General features: G+C 36.2%; 1 protein-coding gene across 11 annotated transcripts in view; it reads left to right on the forward strand.

Moving 5' to 3' along the window:
• DMD (dystrophin) overlaps window positions 1-26,572 on the forward strand; it is a 1,181,986-nt gene that overhangs the window by 960,801 nt on the left and 194,613 nt on the right. For all 11 annotated transcript variants that reach the window (XM_069032076.1, XM_069032238.1, XM_069031841.1 and 8 more), the window contains 2 exons: window positions 21,812-21,984; window positions 25,430-25,586. In XM_069032076.1, the coding sequence (XP_068888177.1) occupies window positions 21,812-21,984; window positions 25,430-25,586 (330 nt within the window). The remainder of the gene's footprint in view (window positions 1-21,811; window positions 21,985-25,429; window positions 25,587-26,572) is intronic.

Genomic DNA, 26,572 nt, shown 5'->3' on the forward strand with positions numbered 1-26,572 from the left:
CAAGAGGAAAAGAAAACAACCAGCTCCCATACTATCCCAACCCTGAAAGGATATACCTTTCATATGGTTGGGCCTCAGGGTTTGGCCAAAACCCAGAATCTGCAATTCACAAAGAAAAGTGTCAATTTGATATTAGGTCGAATCAGACCAGAATGAAAAGTACTCTAAATTACCTTGAAATTAGGCATGTTTTGGAGCTTATTGATTTCTCCTTTCTCTTTCTAAAACCTTTAGTAATCACTAGGAACTTCACCAGGACAAGAAATCACAGATTCCAGGACTTTCAATTCCAGAAGAATACCACCAACCTTCAGTGGTATCATTTGTCCCCCTTACACTGAGGTGACCTGGAATTAGCAGATGCTGAGGGTGGGATGTCCTGGTGAAGCTGCGGACCCCAGAAGGATTTGTGTGTGTGTGCAGTTTGCCAGCAGCCAAGGCAGGGTTTCAGCTAAACCCCATCTTGAAACTGGCAGAAGTTTGTTGAGAATGAGGCCTTTCTTGAAAGGCATTTCTGGCAGTGTAAGTGGTGAGTGTCTGTGAGAACACCAGGCTACAGGAGATTTTGTGAGCAAGAAACATACTTCTTGATTTGCCAAGCAGGCTTCTTGGTCTTCTCTTTTGTTTAAATATGACAAGTAAAACAGGCTCTACGAAGATACTGAGTTTCTTTATCAGATAACTGTATATATTTTGGCATCTTGGTTCAGTAAGAATGATGGAATGCTGACAGACTGATGTCAAATAAAACAGAGTTGAGCATTACATTAGTGCCAGACTCATGGATTCAAGGCTGGACAGGCTGCACAAGAATTGGGATTTCAGAGACCCTGAAGACACTTTTAAAGATATATCCCTTTTGCCATCAATTCCCAGACTGCTGGATGCTGAATTCTGGAGTTAATATCAGTACTGGTGTTAGATTTCAAAAGGCTGTGGGTACATGCCACCTTTTAAGCTGACCTTCTAGAGATTTCATAATATAAGGCCAGTGACTCCATATTGCAGCATATTCCTTTTGTTCTCTGTGGGTTGGGTTGTTTTCTCAGTCTTTGTTACAAGTGGTACTAAGCTACATTTCTGCTCTTTGTTGCCCTTCTGCTTTTCATTGTTTCTTATGCAATAGATGCACTAAAATACTTTTCTACACAGAATAAGGATATCATTATTAATTATTATTATTTACTTGACTTTATTTTAGTAAAAAACCCTTTCTTTTAAAGTAGAATAAAAATGCTTTTTTTCCCTCCTCTTTTCCTGGTTTTATGTGTTGAAAAAGGCTTAATGAATTTATCCTTATTTTTTTTTAACATGAAATCATGGGAAAGAAAAAAAACATTATTGTAGAGTTTGCGTAGCTGCTGACTTAATTCTACTAATTTCTTCTGTAGTTCAATATTTAAGAAGCACTTTTAAATGCAGTATGTTGAAGTATGAAATATATGAGGTTTAGATTTATTTTTATATGTACATTAAATATTTGAGTTAAGTTTGTTTCAAAGCTTTTTCATTACATGCTGCATCATCAGAAGAAAGCTCTTAAAATGTATACTCTTGTGATCTGAAGTTGCCTTGCTTCCCTAAATATGCCAGCATGTGCAAGATATGCTTTGAAATTAATAATATTGAAAAACAACTCAGCAGTTGTATTTGCCTTATTTAATTCCTGCTGAGATGATTATGCTTCTATTAGCTGTGCAATTATATTGCACAGCTCACTTGAAGTATCTCAAGCTGTAGCTTTTTTGATTCTGACTATTTTAGCACTTCACAGAAAACATCAAAGGTTGAGCCACAGTGAATAGATCTTACCAAACAATTTATGTTTCTGACTTTGAATTACATTGGCTATCTACTGTCTTATTTATTTTTAATAAGTGTCATGTTTAAATGTGATATTATTGCATGTGAAGAAATGTGTTTAGACAAATATAACACTATAGAGATTAGGTACATGGAAATAGCCATGTGACAATTTAGGATTTCTATGAATTTCTATATGAAGCTCTACTTTGAACAAATATTCCAAGTTTACGAGTTTTTTTCTAGGTTTGGTTCTATTATAAATAATTGCAGGTAGAAGTGAAAGTCTAAAAGAATTGATGTTTGAGGAATGAATGAACAGAAGTGGAGGTTGGCAGATCTCTTTAGGGGTCTCATTTAAAGCAGGGGTAATTTGTGAAAATTCAGCTTTGAAATGTTGGTGCACCTTGTGTTTCTACAACTAGATTCCATTGATTAAATGTCAAAGTACCAAACTACTTGGATATTGGTTTGGGATTTGTGTTAGTTTTAATTTAGGTGAGTACTCCACGTGGAGGAATAGTGGTTTGGAGGATGGTAGCCAATTTAATCTTAGTCTTATATAGTAAATTCTGTTTGTAACATATAAATGTTACAATCTCTTGATGAAATGACATTGCATTTCTGAGGGGCTTTTGGTGGTGTTTGTTGGATTGGTCTTTTTTCCACCTGTTTCTGTCTTCTTACTCATTTTATTTAATACTGGACAAAAATGTGAGTCCAAGTAAGAGAAATAAGTATTTAAATCTCTGAGAGACATAATTTGTACAAATTCTTTAGCAAAGATATCAAAAATAGCACTGATATGAAACAAGCTCTATGAAAAGTAGTCAGAATGACTTTTAAAAAGACAGTGTTGAATATTTTACTGCTCCATGACTCAAACTGTTAAATTTGCAGTTTCTGAACTTTTTACAGTGAGAAGAAAATTCGATGAAGGCATTTGTTTACTCCATAATATGTACTGATGTGATCTTAGATTTAATACCCAAACAGAATCGCCTTATACATAAACTATCTGAAGGCATACTTTTAATGTGCTGTTAAAAATAGCCTGTTCCCATTGGATCTAACCATCCGAAGCTTATGCCCATTTTATTTTGTGAATTGTATGTACTTTTGAAAACACGTGTTGTATTTCAATTTCCATTTTGAATGCATCTGCAAATTGTGTGTGATAAATTGTTAGAAGTTATGAGAAGTGGCTCTAAGCAAATAGTGCCATAGCAATAAGACTGTTATACATGACAGAGAATTTCTATTTCACAGTTCACAAGCATTTTCAGAAATTCTGAGACCTTTCACACATGAGCAGAGTAGGCACACTATCTCATGCAGAGTAAATCTAACATTTCTTTGCTGCATCAGATTTACTGTGCATATACTTTGAGACTATACAGCACATGAGCAGAAGTTATTCAGGTTTTTTGTCTGTGCTGCCCTTGATGAAAGCACTTAGACAAGCAAACTGCACTGTACATACAAGATGTCATTGCATATTTAATCTAAACTAAAGTGATTTATCGCTGCAAACTGTGGAGAAGAAAAGTGGTATTGTCACATTTACAGGCCCAGATTTCACAGTGGAAGTGGAGAATACATTGGAGAAAAAAGCTGGACTAAACCAACATACCAACTCCCTTTGAACAATGTTTCCTTGAGACCAGCAAGTTTTTGAAAGCTTCAGGCTGGAAATTTTCAGTTGAATCTTGTGGGCATAAAAATGATCAGAGGCTTATTTAAAGAAAGAATACTTCAAGTGGGAAGGTGGCTAAAATACAGTCAAGAGCAAAATGTGCAGAAATTTCTGCTGGGAGTGACAGCTTTAGTGAGAACTTGAAGTCAACTGCATAGATTTTATTTTTTGCAGACCCAAAAAAAATGCACTCATACATTCATCCTCCCCTGCTGGCTGGGATTAGGGGACATTTTGGTTGTTTGGGTTATTTAAAGAGAGTGTAGTGTGTGAGTGTGCTGGAAAACTTGAGGGTTCTTGGCTTTACAGCTACTTTAAGGACATAAAAGAACAGCTACCATTGGAGGGGTTCTTGGGAGCACTGTGGTGGTTGAGAAGCTCTGCTGATCCACCCTCAGAGATATGTGGCTGAATAGCAAAAGTCCTGGTGTGGGCTTTAAAACACCTCAGATATCAAAGGGGGCGTTTCCATTTGAGAATATCTGAGAGAGGCTGGACTTCAGAATGACATCTGCCTGTAGGCATATAAAGGTTATCCTTTTAAAGATATGTGAAAATCAAGGGATTAATCTAATCAAACTCAGCCTACCCTGAGGCTAAAACTGCAGTGGGTTATGACAGTGTTCATTATTTCCAGGTGTAGGAAGATTTTGCTGCTCTATTTTATAGCAATAAAAATTTGGAATGTGATATTCATATAGATGATTTATGTATTATGGGTCTTTATCGATAAGGAGAAAAGAAAATTCTAAAAATTTGTCTAAGAGTTGCCTAAGCCCCCACAGCAGGGGAGTTAGAACTAGATTATCTTCTAGGTCCCCTTGTAACCCAAGCCATTAACGCATTAAAGTAAAGTAATGAAACTAGATATGAAAAAATATGGAAGGCAAAGCTGATGTGAGAAGTTGTCAGTGTAGAGTCTTGCTAAAGTGAGGACAACTAATATGTGACTGATATATCTTCATAATGATCAGGAGCCTGAACAAAGGTAGTGTTTTACACATTGCAGGTAGAAGAATGAAGTAAAATAAATCAGGCTTTTGTAATATGTGTCATCTTTTTCATTTAGTCAAATTATGAACTAGCTAGAGGAAGAAAGCAAATAGAATATTTTATGATGCTATATGTGGGAGAGTTTATTAATAAATCTTATAGCAGTGTACCTACTTGTTTCCAACATGCAATTTTGAAGTTGCCAGAGTATAACTTACTGCTGATGGTGAAAAGGATCTCTACTTTAAGGAAACATTTTGCAAATCAGTTAAAACAATAACCTGATCTTAAACATTTGTTAAGGAAGTAAATTTTATGCTCAGGATTAGGCCCAGGATAGTTGTCAGAGCTTTATTTGAAAATAATGAAAATATTTGAAAAAGTTTCATATTGTGAAAAAAATTTAAAATAGGAAAATAGATAACCCAAATTAAGAAGAATGAACAAGATGAAACTCTGTCATCCAAGGTAGGAACATATCACACTGGACATTTATAAAGTAGAAAGCTTTCTTCTACCATCTGTACAAGATATTTATTTAATTTAATGTATACATTTTAAAAACTGTACTTGCTAAAAGTTAATGTTCCTGTTACTGATTTTTCTACCTGTCAGCTATGGTGTCAAAAACTATATGGATTTGTCTATTTTGTATAAGTAAATAAATATTCCATATGGTCTTCAGGACAGATTGCTAGGATTCAACATTAACATTAACATTATAACTTTTGAACATTTTAATTAAGTTTGAAATAAATCTTGCATTTCCAATAAGTTGCCAAATACTGCAGGGAAGAAAAAGTCCAAAAGCAAGTGTAAGATTAAAATTGTTGCTGAAACTAGTACATGCTAGTAATTAAAAAAGACAGTTGGTTGCCTTTTTCATTTCCTTTTTTTTTAAGCTTAAGAACCCACTCCTGCTGTGCAGAGTTAGGAGTCCATCCTGGTACCTCTTTTGTCATCAGTACTTTTGCATGCACATTCAAACAGAGATTTAACTCTTTAAGGCTATTGGAAGAGCACACAAACCTACAGGGCCCCAGATCTACAAAGATGAAGTGCCTTGTAAGACTAATTTCTTTATATCCTTGTCATATAAAGCTAAGCCTGCTTTAGACAATGAAGTAAGGTAAGTGATTTATGTGCTGACCTCCATTTATTATCTGCAACCTTACTGGGGGGTTTTTTTAGGGGGGTTATATGCATTTAGTCTTTTTTATCTGGAGTTCAGTTCCTCTTCTCCATAGAGGACCAACCTCAAAGATTGATAACAAATGCAGTTTCTCATAACTCCCTTCTCTCTTCAACTATCCTGAATAAAATATGTTGAATTAATTTTCTGTTTTCCTAATTATTTTTTCGTTTCCATCCCCAAAGAGATACAAAGACAAAGAAAAATTAGTTTCTGCTGTGTTACTTAAGTAAGTGTGTAACTGCTATCGAGCAGTAGCAAACAAAGTGGTCTGAGCAAGTGTGTATAAAAAAGTAGGATTAATAGTGGTAGGCTTTTAAAAGATCAAAACTTGACAAGACAAAATTGGTTATTTGACAGTTACAGAATTGGCAATTAAAAAGAACACAGTAAGTATGCTATTTCTGAAGACAGGAACATGCACTGCTGTTTGATTAAAACTGGCTTGTAGACTCTATACTTCATTCAGCCCTTGCCACTCTGTACAGAAAGGTCCACAAAAGAAATAGCTATCCACTGAAGTTTGAAGGGTGAAGCAAGAAGATGGAAGAAAAATTGTTTACAGTGAAACAGGAGGTCAGTAGAAGCTAAGTGGTTCTATTATAAAACAAAAAGTTAAATATCAGGAAAAAATTACCAGACAGGGTCTTACCAAGCTGTAAATAAATCTTCTTTCTATGAAGGTAATAATTGTTTGCTTATAACATAGAATTATTCTGGTTGTTTCATGCTGTGATGGCACATCACAAGCTTTATCTAATTTGCATTTTTGCCCTTCTCTCTGGTGTGAATTTACTGATGTGCTAAGTGTGGATTATATTGTCCAGTGGAGTCCATTTGGATGTTTCAGGGTTATGCTTTATTTCTTCATGAATTCTAAACTATCTTTCTTCTTCTTCAGCCCTTTAGATATAGTAGACATCCACTACAACATCTTTGTTTTCCAGCCACCTAATCCTGACCCAGAGACTGTGCACCACACTATCACACTGTAGGGGTGTGCAGTAAAAACCTCTTCCTTGCATGACCCGAGGTGACACCTCCACCTGGCCTGGGCTGCCTGCCCTCCTGAACAGCCTGGAGTTCTTCATCCCAGAACTCCAATCCTGGAATTTAAGCTTAGTGGAAAAAAACAAGACAGTGGTACCAAGAACGAAATAGCTCTGCATATCTCAGAACCTAGGCTTGAGAGGAGGTTAAGGTAGAAATTATTTTCTCTCTCAGTTACGTTTCCTTAGGAAATTATTGGAAAATCACTGAGCAAAGAAACTTAAGGACATCTTCACTTCAACTTATCAGAAGAAACAAACAAACAAACAAACCAAAAAACCCAACAAAATCCATTTTTATTTGTGCTCGCATCTTTCCAAAAGGAATTTTCATTTTTCTGGTGAGACAGGGATGACCAAACTTCTCTTCATGAGCAGTTGCAGGAAGGCACGCTGGTGAAATGGAAGTGTTATTTTTCTGATGTAACATCTTCAGTGATCTTCATTTTCTGTTTTCGTAAATTCCAGAAAATTTTATTAATGACTAATGAATACTGTGAGCCCAACACGATGCTGGTCTTAATCATTAAATATTTCAGGTTCAGATCTCTGTTATAGGGACATGTAACTTCAGTGACAATTCACATGTTAGTAGTCATTTTAAATTTTTTTCCATCACAGGTGAAAGAAATCTCACAAATGAAACAAATCAGTGTCTCTTGCTGTTTTTTGGTTTGTATAAGATGAAAAGTTGTAAAAATTAAACAGTTCTAAAGCATTCTTCAGATTTTTTTTTTCACAGTTTATTATTAAAGGAAATTTCAATTATGTTACTTCTCCAAGTCAGTCATTCATAAAATGGTCCTATCTCATTCTGGGTGGGATTTTCAAGTGTAACTTGAAGTGAAACTCAGAGAATAGTAGTTTCCAGGTCTGAAGTGCCCCAAATGAGTCAGTTAAAAAGAACTGAGTACTACACAGTAGTCTAGTAATTTCCCCCTCTTCCTTTTGGGTTGTATTTTGTGTTGGTTTTTTGGTCTTTTTTCTATATCCTAGCAATCAGTAATAACTTCAAATACCTTCATTTAAGTGTCAGCTAATAGGAAAAAAAAGTAGTACTAATATTAATTAACTTTTTAAAAGAAAGATCTGCCTGAATCCTGGGTTTTTACATAGGATATAACTGAGCCATTGATTTGCTAGCTGTCAGGGTGCTTTTTGTAATTTTAAGGAAGGAACTAAAAGTAAAATGCCTTAGGTTAATTCCAAGTCAAAGGGAATTTCAAAAGTCTAGCTTTTTCTTGAAACAAAGTTGCTGAGGTTTTACCACTCATTGGCAGAAATCATTCTAATACTGTAACTTCAGCATTCTGATTGCTGTAAATATTGCCCCATGACTTCTAGGGAATGCAGTCACATAAAAATGTTGACATTAAGTAACTGGGAAACGGTATTTAGACTAATTATACTCTTTAAATAAAGATGACATGCAAAGTCAGATTATACAGAACAATAAACAGACAGTAGACTAAAGTTTTTATTGTCCCTGTTTTGAGAGGATCTGCAATGGAATTTATAGAAGTCTATTCTCTATTTCAAAGGAATTAGACCCAAGATTTTTCTGGGTTATCCAGGGATGAGAGATCTCCTTGGTTTAAGCTGGCATTGCCCTGCAGGAGACCTGAAGGATGACTTGCACAGGCCCTGATGGTGTTCTACTCTGTAATAGGCAGCCTGCAGCTGCCACATCCAGGGTGAGCTCAAGTTTTGGAGTTACTACAAAAGTAGAACAAGACATATTGCAGTAGCAGGCAGAGTACTGCCTCTCTTCTAAAGCAAGCCTTTTGTGTAGGGGGGAGTTTGTCAGACAGATTTAAACTGAGGGACTGATATGAACAGCAGGGAAAAGTTGGTCCATCCAGTTTCACAGTTCCTTCAAGGAACTTTCTTTTTGCTGCAGCAGCTTAGCTTGACTGTTTAGTGCCCACCAAACATTTTCCTTCCTGCTCTTGTATCCTTTTGAGCAGACCCTTAATCCTTCTGATTTGATAGTTTTCACAACAGAGATTAAAGCAGCACTGATTGATAGAAAGCTAATCCTAGGCAATGGTTACTTTTCTATCCCTGAATTTGGGATGCTGTCTTGAGGTTTTAGGGATCACCTGCTGTTGTTGGTAAATCAGTGCAGTCTGTGCTTCAAAGCTCACATCCCATCTGCACAGAGCTTGGTGTTGTGCTGAACAGACTGTGTGTGTCTGATTCTTGGAATTAACTAAGTAAGATCATTTTGGCAGATGGTTGCTGTGGCATGTGTGTAGGTATATTTGAAGGATGATGGCATTACTCTATTTCCTGATGATTGTACCTTTGCTTATGGAAAAGACTTTCCTTTTGCCTGGGTGTTTTGTTTTGTTTTTTGGGTTTTTTTTTTAAATATGCAAATATATGAATTGTAAAGTCATTCCTTGATGGTTCTTTTTTTTTCATTTCCTTTAATCTAAGATAACTTCTGCATACCAAGCATGTCCTTTGGCAAGTAAATGAATGTAAAAAGAGGAAATGTAAAAGGTTTGCCATATTTCCTTTTTCATCAGCTCCTAAAATTTCCTCCTACAGACTATTTTATTTCATTTTGTTTCTTATAAGGCTGCATCCCCTTGAGATATTGTTTAAGCAGCAACTCATGTCTGTCCTCACTTGCGTGTGCCCTTGGCAAACAGACGCAATTGCTGAGTAACAGGCATCAGAACTCTGAGTGTCAGTGTTTGGTTTTCAGGCTTTAGCAAGATTGCAAAGGGAAAACAAAGCTCCACTGGGAAACTGAGCATCAGTATTTCATTTAGTGGTAGAGTTAGATTATGAAGCACTGTATGTGAAAGGGTATTTTTTTCAGAAAACTCACAGATGTGGAAAGAGAATTCTGAATTTCCTCTATTACCAAGTCAGTTGTATAGAAGCTGTTTGAAAATTGCAGACAAATTCTGAAATTTGAATTTCAGATCAACCTTTTTTTTTTTTTTCTTAATTTTTTATAAAAAGTACTTTGGTAAAGGAGGTGAGATAAATAAGAAAGTTGACTTTTCCAGAAGCTTTTCCTCTCTTATGAAGTTGGTCAGTCATGAAGTTTTCTCAGGCTTAAGAGGTGAAGGTAAGCTTTTCACTGTACAGACAGAGGTTTTTATACTGATGTTAATCAGACCAATTTCAGTTTAACACAATAGGCATTTCAGATAAAAACAGTGTATCTGAAAAGAAGTTTTGGTCTCAGTGAGACTGACCACTGAATGAGTGCATGATACAGGTGCATTATTATCCCTTGTTCAGTGAGTATTTGCTGAATAGTGACATTACTCTTTCAGTTATGAATAGGTTCATGCCATGAGAATTATTTCTACACAAAATTGATTATATGTCAAATATGTGTAGATAGACGATAATAAGTAAGTGGCATTACAGTGAATAGTGTAACAGTGACTATTGCTATGAGTCCCTTGACGGATGTTACATTCATCCTGTTTCAGCCATAGTTTGCCAAATTTCATCTTTTAAATCTCTGGGATTTCTTATTGTCATTCCACTGAGGTAGGCAATGAGCTAGGACTTCATAAACTACTTCTGGAATATAAGTTGTATTTTTACCTAGTCTCTCTCTCTCTCTTCCCTCACCTCTAGCCTGGATTTCCCGTTATTAGGAGTTCATATGCAGATGTTAGCATAGAATCATTATAGGAATTATTTTACATCACTTCTAATAAGATAGGAAATGTATCTTTTTTTTCAAAGATACAAAACATATCATGTGTCTCTTCTTTTGTGCTTAGTTTTCTGGGCTTAAAATCCATACACAGTTCTTTTTAATTCTCTCATGAAAACAGTAGTGATACTTCAAAGAGGATTATAGGAAAAAAGGATATCTTATTTCCATTGGGAACATGTAACTTCTGGTTTTGTTTCTGTAAGCAAACTGTACTCCCTGACACAAAGGTAGGAACTATCCCTCTGTGATCATTCACATGCTACACAGTAACCCAGATACCCCTGTTACCATTTGCTCACATTCTTCTTCATTCACTTTTTTATGTACAAAAGTCCTTTGAATGGGTGTTAAAATTTGCAGAGTTTTCTAGAAATCAGAATATATATATATATGATATATATATGATATGTTGCATGATATATTGCAATTGACAACTTCATGAGAACTGTAATTGCTGCGGATGTAATGTGAAGAAAGCTACAAAGTTGCTTTATATGCAGAGTAGAAATAGTGGGTGTTAATCCTAAGGGAATGCAAAGTAATCTTTTTTTTTCTAAAAGTGTTGCTTCTTTCTTTGAGGATACAGATAGATGTGATAACTAATGAGTGTGTAAATTGGGTTTGGGTAGCAGGGGAGTTACCAGGTGGCTTCCATAAGGGTAGATTTAGATTGGAGATAAGGAAGAATTTTTTTTACAATGAGGTGTTAAAACACTGGGAAAGGTTGCCGAGAGAGGTGTTGGAAGCCCCATGTCTGGAAATATTCAAGGTAAGGCTTGACAGGGCTCTGAGCATCCTCATCTATTTGAAGATATAGGGGGGTTGGACTAGATGGTCTGTAAAAATCTCTTCCAACCTAAGGCATGTTATGATTCTATGAAGGAGTAGGAGGAAGATGTTCGAAGAGCTGAATTTATTTCTTATTATCCCAATCTGATTTGATTTATAATAAATTAAACTTATTTTCCCTAATAGAGTCTCTTCTGCCTCTGATGGTAACTGGTGAGTGATCTCTCCTTGTCCTTACCTTCATCCTGATCCTTTTGTTTTACCTTCTCCCCCCAGCCAGCTGAGAAGGGCACCTGGCAGGGTCAACCGACCACACTGTGCATAAATAAGATGTATTTTTTTTCAGAATTAAATTAAATATGAGGTGGGTTGGTTGGTTGGTTGGTTGGTTGGTTGGTTGGTTGGTTGGTTTGTAATGTGTGTTGTTTTTGTTCTGGTTGAATCTGAAGGGACTCTGGGAGGACCACTTTTAGATGGCAGCAGTTCTGTTTAAACTGAACTTATCCTGCTTCTGCTGCCTACTGTGAGCAGGGTTCATACAAAAGTGGGCATTGTTGATATCTTTGAGTGCCTTACATTAATGCCATTCAGAAGCCTCTTGAATATACAGTTGCTGCAAAAGCTGCTGTGGGAGTAAAACAGTTATGGCAATCCAGGTTTCCACAATGTCTTTTCCTTTTAATTTTTTTTTCATTGAAATACAACTTTGTCTCTTGAGAAGTAGTTAGCATTTATTATGAACAATAAACTGACAGTCAGCTCTTTTCTGTTGTAATCTGATATGCTGTTTTTGACAGTGTCATTTCCAAGATTGCCTGTGGTATTATGCAGTGTTCTTCAGCACATTTTCCAGCTTTGGGTGACATAACTAATGTGGCTGGAGTGCATGTTTGAGCAAAGTCTTCAGCTTTCTGAGATACTTGAGCCCTGTTTCGAAGCGTATTCCTGAATTTTATGAATGTGTAAGACCTCAGGTTATTTTATGAACTGTTTTCTGAAGAAGTATCTCTCAGCCACATGTTTGTGTCACATTTAGTGTATCACTGAGACCAATGACAAAAACATATCAAAAACTTCTGGATATGAGAGTGACTTTGATGTGATTAGCAGTGAAGTCAAGTACTTGAAGTGTCCTGTGTCAGCAATTTATAAAGTGTTTGATAAGTAATCTTGACTGAAGAGCTATAAAAGCAATTCCAGGGTATAAACCTGGGACTGGATGGCATACTTTGGAGTGACAGTAGGAGAAGAGACATAGTTGATCTCGACAGAAACTTAAGTAGGAGCACATGAATTTCCTGCAGTATTTAAGATCTGCCTGATATATCGACTTACTGACAAGAGTGTATTCTGTCTTCTGAGGGCATATCTAAGCCCTGAGTTCTTCCTTAAGTTTAAAGAGAAAGAGTCTGATTCTAGATGGGAATGGTGGGTTTTGTTTGATTTTTTTTTTTTAATTTAATGTATATTTTCTCTGTTATCTCTATTACTGTATGCTCACCTCTGTTCCTTCATTAGTACCAAATATACTTTAAGTTTAAAAGTGTGCATTTCACTTGTCTTAGCTTTTTGCTCTTGGAGCTGGTTTTCTTACCTGGATTGAGATGAAAACACTTACACGACTTGACCAGTATGACTTCTGAATTAAAATAATTTAATTTTCATTATGATAGTGGAATTATTTCTCTTTTACTGGATTGAAGGGAAAATAGAGGGAACAAGTGTATTTCTTTTCAATTGGTGGATTTGAGAAACTGAGTGATCCAAATTAATAGATGTCTTTTTTAATGTCAAACTGAAAAACATGAATAGAAGTTAATTTTCACTCCCAAGTAACTTGTCTCCTAAAAAAATATGTTAAGATAAAAGTTTTCTCATGTCAGAATTTGCTGGTGATCTCATTATTTTTTCCAGTGATTTACCATTTTAACCTGATATTGTATTTACTGTGGGAGTAAATGCATCTTGCTAGTAAATCCAAGAAAATACTAAATAATTATTTTCAGAATGTAAATCTTATTCAGAGACCCCTTGATACAGGAATTCTGTTCAATTTTGCTTTTGATTTCTGGCTGCAGCAAAACATGGTTAGACTGCCACAGAGAGACCAATCAATATGATAGTTAACGTTGCCATTTGGAAGGATTTTGTTAAAAATGCATTCCTTTTCCAGATTCTGAACTTTTTCCAGTTATTTGCTTATTTCAAGCCAGTCAACATAAATTATTAAAGCACCTAAAATAAATCATGCAGAACATGATTCTGGTGTGGTTCCAGTTATTCAGAAAAACATAAAATTAAAGAACTTGTTAGAGCTGAAAACTAATGAGGATGGTCTTTTCTGTCAAATTCCTCACTGATGCAGCTCTCCAGTAGCAGTCGGAATGGTTGAACACCTGAGAGTGCAGGGTAGCAACAACAAGTTAACAAACAGATGTAGCACTACTCATTTCAATTCAGCTGTTGAGTATGGGGTATTGAGACAGTACAGATTTAAAGGTGGAGGCCCTGGTGCTGTGGTCTTCCTCTATTTCTGTGCCAGCCCTTTTGGCAACAGCTCTTCAGGGCTGCCTGAGCCTCTGTGGCTCTGCCTTTTGTTGCATTTAGACGGGGTGCATTTACACAGGGAGGTGCCATAGGCGGTAGCTGTGGCCTGTTGGTTTCTCACTGGGCATTTAAACATGTGGTGTCCCTCATACTGAGCAGGCTTGTGGTTAAAACATCATCAGCAAGATAAAACTAACTTCCCTCATGGCAGTTTAAACCCAGCTCGCGTTAATGAGTAAACTGACCAACACTTGGTGAATTCTGTTTTGTTGTGACAGGAACAGCCAACATCAATTGTTAAAGTGACTTTGATAACACTTGAGGGCTGTACAGCAGCTTTCTTTGTGGTAACTTTGCTGGCATCTCTTGCTTAAAACCTAGGAAGTCAGAAGAACCTGAGGCCACATTAACATGATCTGGATTTCCACTGAAAATCAAGATGAAATGTATTTTTGCCCTTTGTGTTGCACAAGTGCCTGCCCTTCCTGGCCCTTCCTCAGGACATCTCCAGTAGGGAGGATTTGACACAAGTAGTGAAGAAGGACTGGAGCTTTTTCCACATTGTCTCTAGCATAATGCCCACCGCGTCCCAATTAACCTGGCCTTGATTAAGAACAGTTAATTGCAATGGATCTTGCATGCTGGTGGAGAGGAACACTTGAAATAGTATAAATTCCTAATTGAGATTTCGTTACCTATGGAACGATGAAAATTCCTTCTAAAAGGAGTGCTAAAACCACTGTAGTTATTGGTCTGCTTGGACCAGTTTTAATAATGTGTAATGTATGAGGCCTCTAGTTTCTGCTTTATGTTTTGGGTTGTTCTCTTTTAATAAGATTTGGTATTCTTTTAGTTAATTGAGCATCATGTTATGAAACTGGTGTACCAATTATTTCTCTCCAGACGTCAATGATGTTACCAAGAAAAGTTTTAAATGTCAGGATTTTTTTTAGAAAAGAGGCAAAGATTGCAAAACTTATTTGTGACAGAAGGAATTAGGATAATGCTTTGAACAGAAATAATTTACTTTAAGTGTAAAATGCCTTCAATTTTTGTTTTAAAAGGATATGAAAGAGTTGTATATGTTTGTGTATTTGGGGAAGGATGAAATAAATATGAAGTCCATAAGTGCTAAAATATGAAATACCTTATTGTAACATGTTGGTGTATCATTTCTGTGAAACACATATGCAGTTCTGTACGTAAAAATAGTCTTTCTTCTTAGAAAGGTTATTTGTACTTAACAGATATCAGGTATTTTTCTCCATTGGTTAGCAAACGAGAAAAAAAAACCTGTCCTTTCTTCTTTCATAAGATTTTTATTTCCTCCAGACCTAGAGACAGTTATGTAGTTCAGCCTTTCCAACTCTGTGTTGTAAAAGGAAATCAGTATTATTTTGAAGTACTGGAATGTCAGCAGAATTAATAGAGGTAAATGCTCTCCAAACTATGCAGCAGGACTTTAAGACCTTGCCTGAGTAACGAAGTAAATGTTCCTGTAGAGTAAGATGCTCTTTGCGCTGTTACTGTTTGATTTCTGGAAAGTGGAGAGAGGAAAAATTAGACATACTGAAGGTAGCAGCATAATTATTTTGCTGCAGAGAGGTTGCCAAAAGATTGACAGGGTGAGTGTGGTGACAGCATGTGCAGGTGGAATGGATCAGACATTCACTGAAGTACAGGGGTCGGGAGGTGCATATTTGGTGGGAGCAGACTACCTTCTACAATCTAGAAAACTCTGCTAATTTGTAATGGCCTTTATGGTTTTGCTTTCAGAAAATTGTGTGTATGATTCTATGCACATTTATGCTTTTTCCCTCCTACTCACTCAACCCTCAAATACAGAGTTTTCAAAGGCAGATAGCTAAGCCCATTCTTAGACATCTCAGTAGAGGTGGCTGATTTTCTGACACACAGAACACTTGCAACTCCTACTTGAAAAACGTGCTTTGTTTGCTTTGTTGGATTGGCTTGTCTGAAAGAGAGTACAGGCTATGTCAGTAAAATACATATTTATATTTTACACCATACAGTAAAAGTTCTTCATTGCTGTGGCCACAAGGAATTTTCTGCATTAGGGTAACCTCAGACTAACATGATGTTTCTTTCTATTTAGGGTTTCCATCCTAGATATAGTATCAAGAAAAGTAAGCAAACAGTGAAAATAATAATTTCCATTGTTGTTACTATTATCAGAATAGAATATATTTCTCTAGACAAGGATCAAATCCTAAATGAAACCATAAATGCAGGAAGATTTGTTTCTTTAAACATTGGTTTCTTTATCTACTTATTCATATTTTCAATACATGTAAATAAAAGCAGGGTTTTTCTCATTCTTCAAAAAGCATGTACAAGAAATCCATAAATCCCTCCCAAACACATGGAATTAGCTAAAAATTGAATACAAATTAATTGCTAGAGGTCTCAAAAAATTGGTTATTTCCCTATGATCAAGGGAGAAATAGAAGACCTTGTGCTGTGGGCAAAAAGTCAGTTCTATGAATAAATATCTTCACACTAGAGACAAGTATATGTTCAAATGATTGTGTTAGTGCTCTTAAAGAGTTACTATTCCAAAGCTGAGGCAGCCTTGTAAGTGTAAATAAAATCCAGAAGCCGACACTGCATTTGCAGTTACTGTCAGCAAGAGATTGCTGCATCCTTGGATGCACCATGTAGTCTCTTGCAATCTGAATATAAACTCAATGGAAGGCTCTTCTGCCTTTATAAAAATAATATTTTCTGAAAACAGCCACACTTGCTAATGAAAGCTTTTTTTATCTTCTGTTAGATTAAAATAGCATTTGAATATGAAGCTTGGTCATATCTTTATCTGGGACTTGTAGAATTTCAAACCATAACAATGATAGATGCAACTTACACAGATTGTTTTCTGTAGGGCAAAGTTATAGTTTTGGCTTCCATTCATCAGCACTTGATTCTCTCTTAGAGGACTAGCTCTTACCCTTTTTATCTTGAGAAATGTGTTGTGAAACAAGAAATGCCTTAATTATATTCATAAGCTTATCTTTACAATGGAAAAGACCTTTTTATCGTTCTTTTTAATCAAGTCATTAGCATGAAACTCAGAGATGTAATCATACCAGACTGGAATTGGGGTCATGCCATAGGCTAGCTGAATAGGAGGCTTCTTGGCATGATGATGTATAGTCATTTCACAACAATGCTTTTAACTCAGTAAGTCTGCCCTTTAATTATATTTTAAATCTCATTTGAGAAGTTTCTATCATTATGTAAATTGTTCAGTGAATGGTCTCATTCTAAGACTCAATAAAAGTTTTGCTTATGGACTGGGAGAGAAAATTACTTAAAAGCTTGATGGAGGAATGGGGAGCATAAAAAAAAAAAAAACAAAAAAAAACAAAAAAAAAAAAAACAAACCAAATCCAACAACCAGTTCTTAAAAGAACTATGACATTTAAAAGAGAGAACTCCCATGGGACCAGAAATGCCTTGCAAACCAGCAGAAAGACTTCACTAGTTTGCCCCATCATTAATCTAAATCACAGTATCTTCAGATACAAATGTTCTCTTCCAAAAAAGTATACATTTCTTTCTATTCAAATGCTTTGATGGTAACAACCAGCTCACAAGGAGAGGCTGCCATAAAGCCTAGTGCAAACTGGCTTTCTTTTGCCAGAAACAAAAGAAATAGATCAAGTGCACCTTGCACTGAATCTATCACTCAGGTGCTTAAAATGCATTTGACTTGCTGTGCTGTAGCCCTTAATTCAACATCTCCATAACTGTAACACTCACAAAACTATTCCTCTGTCTGCAGGCAGGAGAATTAGCTGTGATCCTGAGAGCAATGCCACATGCGTGGATCTCTGTGCCTCCAAAGGCTGCTGGAGTGTGCCAGGGCACTGAAAAAATGTCTCAAACTCTCTGAACTCTCTGAACCCTCACACAGAGTTTATGCTTTAGGCAGAATCAGAAATTTAGAGGAGTTTAGATGTAATTAAATGAAATCAAGTGGGATGATTAATTTGAAATCCAATTGCTAAACTGCTAAGATGTGCTTACAGAGTTGCAAATAGAGGAGAATTAGGGTCCTTTAGTTTCTTTAAATTATTGCATAATGAATTTTTTCTACCTTGTATAAAAGATAAATGTTTCATCAGCCATGCTGCATTGATTTCCATGTTTTAGTATGACTCATCTATAGTCCAAGAAATATAACTAATTCCATCTTTCTAGGACTTCACTTTACTTCCAGACTACCAATCTGTCTCTGATGTATTGCCAAAATAATGGCAAATTTTGACATGTCATGTCCTTTATATGTTATGTCTATGCATTGTATGTGGGATACGAAGGATATTGACACTGATTATTTCTGCTAAGATATCTCAAACCATATTGAATTCTTGTGGGATTATCTGTGCTGTATGGAAGCTGACAGAACTTTGAGTGCATTGGATTTCACAGCAACAGCTCAGCTGCACTTAGCAGGGCTCTGTGTAAAGTAAAACCTGGGGAGCCACAGGTGAATTTCTTCCTCCTACCAAAGGAATTAGGTCAGTGAGGATCTGTACTTCCAGGGAGAATGGGAGCAGTAATTCCAAGGGGAAACAACTGAATTGAGCAAGTGAGAAATACATCCATCCTCTAGCTTTTTGCAAGCATTGGGTGTGCTCAATTACCACGTTAGTGTACTTCTCTGAAATCATGCATGGTGGTTTCAAGTGCTCAGGACAAAAGTGAAACAGCCAGAGCAAATTTCCTCACCCTGTTTTGTCCAACAAGTTTTCCTCAAGATGAAATGCATTTCATCTCTTTATTACTCTAGTTCTCTGTATTAGTTGCACACTTATTCCATATAATAATGTAAATACACATTTTTAAAAGTGCAGAAACCTCTAACCTCTAAGTTTCCACAGACAAATATCATGGTGCCTTTTGTCATCTAACTGTATAGTTCATCTTAATAAAGGAGGACTTCCCTCAGCATCTAATGGAGTTGCAGTTCTCTCCAGATAGTTCAGCTCACTCTAAGCAGTAACTTGTGATTAAGAAGATGCTTTTCATTTTTTGGTCTCTGTTCTTTTTAAGAGCAGATAGCCAATCTTTTTTCAACACAGTCTCAGTAATAACAACTACAGCAAAAATGCAGCGTACACTCCAAGTGTAACTCAGTAGAATTATACTGGGATGGATTTTTTTATCCTCTGTAGTCTTTTCATGTGTTTGAACACATTGGAAATATGAAAGTGCAATAAATAATATTTATTTAGTCTATATGCTATGCTTCATGGTATGACATCAATGGTAGCATACTTTTGCAAATATTTTAGCAGTTTTTGAGATTAAATAGCTCTTCCTGCTTTATTGTTGTCAAGAAAAAGAATCTAGTTCATATTGTGTTTTTAAAACATGGATTTATTTATTTCAGAAAACAAATAAAAGGTGTATAGATCTTTTTCTTATATGCTCTGTGCTTCTCTTGGGATGTGTAAGTGTCACAAAGAAAGGTTCTGACATGCACCAGCCTAAATGGAGCAAATATCTTTGTTGTTGTCTTGCTCCTTTGTCAGTGTAGGCTTTCTGCATAGCTGCAATAAACTACTTTAAGGGAGCATTAGAAGAAGTGCAGTATACACAAATAATTTGGAATTAGGAAAACTCAGTTAGAATATTAAGCTTTTGATGAGAATACTTCACTTTTCATGTTCATTGCCCACTTAACTGTCCAGATGTGTTGTGATAGTATGTAGTATTCTGAAATAAAAAAGGATGTGGCTTGCTTTCATTTCCAGAATTATGTATGTGTCAGGAGAAAAACATAAAATATGTAGACTATGAGACACATTTTCTAAACACAAGAAAAATGTGGAAAGGTTTTTGCTTAAATTTTATGAGTATATGTATGGTAAAACACCAAGAGGGCATAGATTTGACAGCTTCCTACTGTGAATAGTTACTCAACATGTTTCATGGCACATGTTATTGCCAAGGAAAAGGAACAAGTTTGTAAGTTTGGTGTTTCCATCACTACCCTGAAAACTAAGAACTTTGTGCAACAGGTAGTGCATATAATTTTTTCATCCAATAATAGATTTATTGTTTATTAAATGTAGAAGGACCTTAGAACTATACAGACATTAACAGTTATCTTTTTTGCTGTGAACTTTATCCTTCCTTATACATTGCTTCAGCTGTTTACATCAGTATTGTTAAACTTAACCTAGTTGAAATAATACCTCCAAATGCATACATGGAAGGAAATAAATTTGGTTATAGAGTATTCTTCATTCAAGCAAACAAAAATAAAGTATCACAGCTGGAAACTGAAGCTAGCAACATTCAGACTTGAAATAAAATACCACTTTCCAAGTAAGGACATTCATACCTGGAATATTGTACATTTTTATGTACCTTAATAATGCAATTTTAAAAAATATAAATTTCCTGCACAACAATAAGTAAGCGCAATGTTTATAATAAAGTTGCATTCTGCAGAGTTAACTCTGATGTACATCAAATTCATTCCTAAGTACTTTACTGCTTGAATGACAATAGATAAATAAAATAGGTTGGAGAAGGATTCTTACACTGTATCAAAGACATTGCTAGCCCAGCTTAAAATTTCCCCAAATATTATGCTAGTCGTTGCTGTGAAAGCAATAGGTATCCAGTTAAGGACATTTGGAAGAGCAGTAGGTGAGCAAGGACAATCTATTCATGATTCAGTGCAGCTAACATTGCACTTAAAATATCAAATAAAACCAATTCAATTAAGAACACACCAAGTAGACAGATTGTGTGCTCCCCTCCTTCAAAGTCATTCTGATGAAAATTGCCAAAAATTTCCATTGGGGACTATCTGTGATGCTCAGTTAGTACTGGGTCTTGTTCTCAAAGGCCATAAATCATTTCCTCTTCCCCACTTCAACCCTAGCGCTCCCATTTCAGGCAGCAAGAAACCACCACCAGAAATCTTAGTGTCCCAGCATCCCAGGAGAAAATGTAGAGCTTTATTCACTATTCATTATTTCTTTGTGTCTTTGTGTGCTTCTTTGTTTGAAAGTAAAAGTACGTTTGTGCGAATGTGGCTGCATATAAAGTACATGTGTGCTCATTCATGTACGTGTTGAAATTATTATTATTATTATTATTATTCCATTTAATGACCTTGATTCAACCACTGTTCTCTGCAAATGAATCTGACCTTGTGGAGCTGCAGCATGCAAACGTCTTGGGGAAGGGCAGCCAGCGTACAAAGGCTGCATTGAGTGAGTGGGCAGGCAGGAATGCTGGTACCAGGCAGCTCTCTAAAGAATGTTCTTTTGGCAGAAACAGCCGTGCTAAAAATGAGGGGGAAAAAATGAATTCAAAATTTAGAGCTGGCCTGCAGTTACGAGGCGATAAGAAAAGTTGGCTGTTCAACATGAGCTGCCAGTTGCATATTCTAGGTCCTTGCTATTCTCAGGCCCTCCTACAGCCGTGGCCCCAACCAGTGTTTTGATATAGCACAAAGTGGCTGTTTATTGCTATTGACTGCTGAGGCCTGTGCTCCAAAATGCGTCTGTCAACAGAATGTAAGTGAACTTGGCATTTTCAAGCCCGGCTGCTGCAGACGCTGGATTTCTTGGAATTGCCATGCAGCAGGACCGGTGTTGCAGTCCCCAGCTCAAACTGAAAATGTTGCACAGGAAGACGTATCATGTGAAGGTCAGATTTACCTGAGATCCTGAGGATTTTGTGTTTCCTTGTTTTTCCCACATCAGCACAGTAAATATATCTTGTCCTTGCTTTGTTGCCTGTCAAAGGCTACACCTTTAGCTTTCTAAATTTTGTTCAGTATGCTCCGTATGGAAAAAAGGTCAAATTCAATGCTAATGGCCTTCATGTGAAGGGGAAATGTGGCTCTGTATACAGGACATGATATTGCTGTAAAAAGAGTAATCGAAACCTGTGCTCTCTGTTGCACTGAGAATTTTTCAACTCTTTTGAAAAATCGTAGTTTCTGTGATTTTTTTTTAAGAAATCAGATATATTGTTTTCTATTCCTTCCATAGGAGCTACAGGCAGAAATTGATGCTCACACTGACATCTTTCACAACCTGGATGAAAATGGACAGAAAATCCTGAGGTCCCTGGAAGGCTCTGAGGATGCAACCCTGCTGCAGAGACGTCTGGATAACATGAACCTCAGATGGAGTGAACTTAGGAAGAAATCTCTAAACATTAGGTAGGACCTGAACCTAAGCAAAAGCCTACCACTGGTGTATTAGATGCAATGCTGCAATTTGCAAGTAAAAAGGTTTAATTTTGTTCTGTTAGCACTTTTTTTTTCTATTTTGAAATTATTTGTGCTACTTTGAATGCTGTCTTAACTTTGTAAGAATGATTAGGTTTTTTGGTGTGAAAATGATAGTAGAGGATTAGGATTTGAGGCATATGATGAAGTTTTTTAATTACAGAAAGAAAGATTACCATGTTTAAACAGTAACTGTATCCCCTCTAAATGTGTGCTTTTTCTAGTACTGGGTATGACTTATCAGTGAGTCATGAAAGAAAGTGATTAAATAACCAATATTTATGATAAGCTTTATTTTAAAGGCTGCTATTTCCAGTGCAAAACTAAAAATATCTTTACAAATGAGGAGACAAATTATTTAATTGTTAAATTGTTTAACTGTTGTCAGGAGAGGGGACAGAACTGCTAAACAAAACCTAGGGGTAAAAGAAATCCATGGGTAGTATCATGAGAGGAAACACTTTTGCTTGCAAGGGAAAATGTAATAAACGGTAACATCACAAATTATCAAGTGGTCATTCAGGCTTCAATGGACTGAAGATTTCATTTCAAAAGAAATTGTCTGGGAAGCTTTTCTACAGAAACAGAACTTTTAAGATAGGCAACCCAGCTCAGTTGCACTCAGTCTTGGTCATTTTTTCATTTTCTCACTTGCCATGTGTTGGTGGTAGTTCAGAGGGCAGCAAAAGACAGAAGTGTTTTCCAAAGTAATGTGTGAAATATTAGCTTTTTTCAGCTCAGGTCCTGAGGGAGGTCAGGCTGTGTAATGACAAAAACCATCTTCATATCATCAATCATTAAAAATAAATGAAGGCTGTGATATTGAAAAGATATTAGTAGCTAAAGAAAAAGACATATAGTCCTCCTTTTTTTTTTTTTCTTCTGAGTAGCAAAAGAAGAGGGATAAAACCCTTCAAGGTATCTGATATTTTTTTTTTTCTTCGCATGCATTTTACCCATGAACTTGCTCAAATACAGTGGTTTTTGAGATAAAAATAAATAGTCAGTTGTCCAAATATCAGTAATTAAACATATGGGACTTTCTGTCTTCCTTTTTTTGCAGTTTAATGTATTTCTGTCATTAATTGAGTCAGAAGCAGTAAACCCCAGTTATATCACAGTGACTTCCTACATTACACACTCAAAGCAACAAACCTCCTCTCTAAAATCTTTGCTTCCAATAAAAGGCTTAAGGTCTTCAACAACTTATTGATTAGAATAGAAACAATTCTTAAATTCTCAGACATTCAGTTTAAGTGTTGCTGGCCACCAGACTAAATGAAGAGGCTCTTCCCAGTCTGCCTGTTTGGAGCTCTTTCTACCCATAGCACAGGATGGAATGGATTTCATCATAACTAGCAATGCTTACACAAAAGAGGGATTAGAGAAAACATATGAAATGCTCTCCAGGCATCAGTCCCAGAAGTCTCTTTATTTAGTGTTAGTTTTAGTCTGCTGAAACAGAAGACCCATGCTGTGGATCAATTTGAGTGGGCATTCTTTTCTAAATGTGTTAGATAAAATATATGATATTATATTAGATATTAGATAATATATTAGATATTAAGAGAAGCCAAGTTAATTTCCATTATTTCCTTTCTCTCATTCTGATATGTCAGCACAATTTATCCTAATAAACACTTTCTTATAAATAGAAGGGCTTGGGTTGGAAGGGACCTTAAAAATCTTCCAATGCCAACCCCCCTGCCATGGGCAGGGACACATTCAACTAAATCCGATTGCTCAAAGCTACATCCAGCCTGGTCTTGAACACTTCCAGGGATGGGGCATCCACAACTTCTCTGGACAATCTGTTCCAGTGCCTCATCACTCTCACAGTAAATAGTTTCTTCATGTGTAGTCTAAATTGTCTAGGATCCGTGGGCTTCTCTAGCCTTCACTGCCTGCAGGACTGGCCTCCCCCTACTGTGAAGCAGTTTTGCCCCAGCTCCCAGATGCCCTGTGAGAGCAGAGATCAGAAGGCCTGGTCTATGTGTGTCCCTCAAATGTAGCATTCAAGTTTGAAAAAAGAGAAAATTTTCCATCAGTTCTCATACTTTGAGAGCAGCTGAGCTTACTGTCAGCTTGTGGCTGATCTGTCCCTTTCCTTTCTCTTTCCTTGCCACTTTAATTACCTGATGTAAGAGATTGGAAAGAAGACAGTATTCATAGAGCATTTCAGAGAAATGCAACTGTCCCTGTCTTCATCAATTCCTCATTTCCATATCCAAACTAAATATTAAGGTCTGATGGCTCCATGTTTTTCACATTTCTTTATAGACCATTCTATATAAGGTATAGAATTCTTACTGTCAGAAGAGAATGATTTTATGTGCAATCACTGTAGAATAAGATAAATGTTATATGAACAAAACTAGAACTTAAACAGAAATGTATGAAATAAAAGAAAAAATTTCTTTATTTCCCAATACATTTTTTCACTTTACTCTTATGTAATAGTCCTTTGGTTTGAGTTACTAAGAAGATTTCTTACGATATCTGGAGGTGAATTAGGATTTTTTTCAAAACTGAAATTAAAAAATAGCACATTCATAAGTCTAGAGAGACAAAATTTTCGTGTTCTTTATCTATGGTACAGAGGAAATTGAAGATTGCATTAGTCCAGCTACAGAAAACAGTTGCTGAAATTTAGAAGCTCAATACTTGATCCCAAAAAAACTACATTTATGCATATACAGAGGAAATATTTAGAAAATGTCCTTATGATGGAGAACTTTTTTGCATAAAGTGATATATTGTCTTTTAATTTTCCCAGTGTTTCAAATAATTTCATTCATACCTTTGTTTAAAGGCCACAGACATTTGACTAGATAGTGTATGAGGATTCTATTGGCTTTAGCAATTTCCTCATGACTTTTTAAAGAATGGCATTGTTTCTCTTACTTTAAAAAATTAAGAGAATGACTCGTGTGTGAGTTGAATGGTTTGTGTCATGGTTTGGAGCAATGCTTGCTCTTCACTGAGTTGGAAAACTACTATCTGTATTTTAGTTAAATAATGTCCTAGTAATCCTAAGTGATGACTACATTTTTCATGCTAGTCCTGCATAACATTTGTGCATTTCTAGTGAGACTGACAACTCAGCACAGGCATTACACACTGCTGAAGAGGAAAACTAAAAAAACTATAAAAACCCCAACCAATCAAATACAAAAATCAAGACGTGAGAAAAAGGCAGGAGTGGGGAATCAAATTTAGATCTGTGTTGCCAGAATCTAATTCAAAGCTCCTGAAGCTATTAAAAAATCACTATGTTAATGAAACACTAGGATCTTTCTCAGTAAATAAGCTTGTACATTTTGGTTCTTACTTCCACTGTGACTGAATCTGTCTTATATTTAACACATGCTTTCAGATCCCATTTGGAAGCCAGTACTGACCAGTGGAAGCGATTACATCTCTCTCTTCAGGAACTTTTGGCATGGCTGCAGTTGAAGGAGGATGAATTAAAACAGCAAGCACCCATTGGTGGAGATCTTCCCACTGTGCAGAAACAGAATGATATTCATCGGGTATGGAGGTCTTTTAAATTATATTTTGGTCATTCCTTTTTTCTTGGCAGGTTAGTGCTGCATGACACAGTCCTTGTTGGAAGGAGTTCCAGCTATGGCTTTCAAACTCAGCAGAGAAAATCAGCCTTTTGGAGAAGGAACTGTTAATGACCATGACCTTCAGAGTCCTATCACAGACAGGCAGATTTCATAGAACAATTACTAACCTAGTAATTTTTGAGGATTAAATACGTAGTTCTGACTTTTTTTCTAGAGCAGGCATTCCAACTTCATGTATACTTTTTGAAACCCTGGTGTGAATTTTGGGGACATTTGTGAAAAGAGTAGCTGATATCAGCTCTATTGCACAACTCTCCACCATGAAATTATTGTGATAACTCTCTGTGGTTCATACTGGTTTCATCAGGGAATTCTAACAGAAAGTTAATAGCAGACCATCATATGGGGGACCATTCTAGACTAAGATTTGTATTAAAAGGGGACCTAAATTGAACATCTGTACAAGAAATGGGGATTTTTTTAAGCCCATCAAATGAACAACCCTGAGAATGATACTTCTGAATAATTCTTCATACAAAGATTTACACGGATTTCTTTCTTTGATGAGGGTATGCTCAAAGTATGTATCCTGTGTTCAATCAATTCACACCAGTCTGATGCTAACCCAATGTCTGCTTTCATCTAAACACTCTTTAGTTTCATATGCCATTGAGATCTATTCAGGTCTGAATGCGAAATCACAGTTCTAGTACCTCTATAGTACAATATACATTCAAGCTCTCCTCTCCTTCATCCACATGTGTCTTTAGTTAAAATAATGGCATTATGGGAGGGTTTTACTTCCTGTTTGGTGTCTGATTATGCTTCAGTGTGCTATCTAAAAAGTTATTTCAAGCAAATGTAATTTTTATTGAAGAATTTAAATTATCAGTCTGACAGCTTGATTCCATGAGAATATTTCAAATCCAGTGATCATTCTCTCAAAG

Source organism: Aphelocoma coerulescens, chromosome 1 (assembly GCF_041296385.1).
Source record: "Aphelocoma coerulescens isolate FSJ_1873_10779 chromosome 1, UR_Acoe_1.0, whole genome shotgun sequence".
NCBI lineage: Eukaryota > Metazoa > Chordata > Aves > Passeriformes > Corvidae > Aphelocoma > Aphelocoma coerulescens.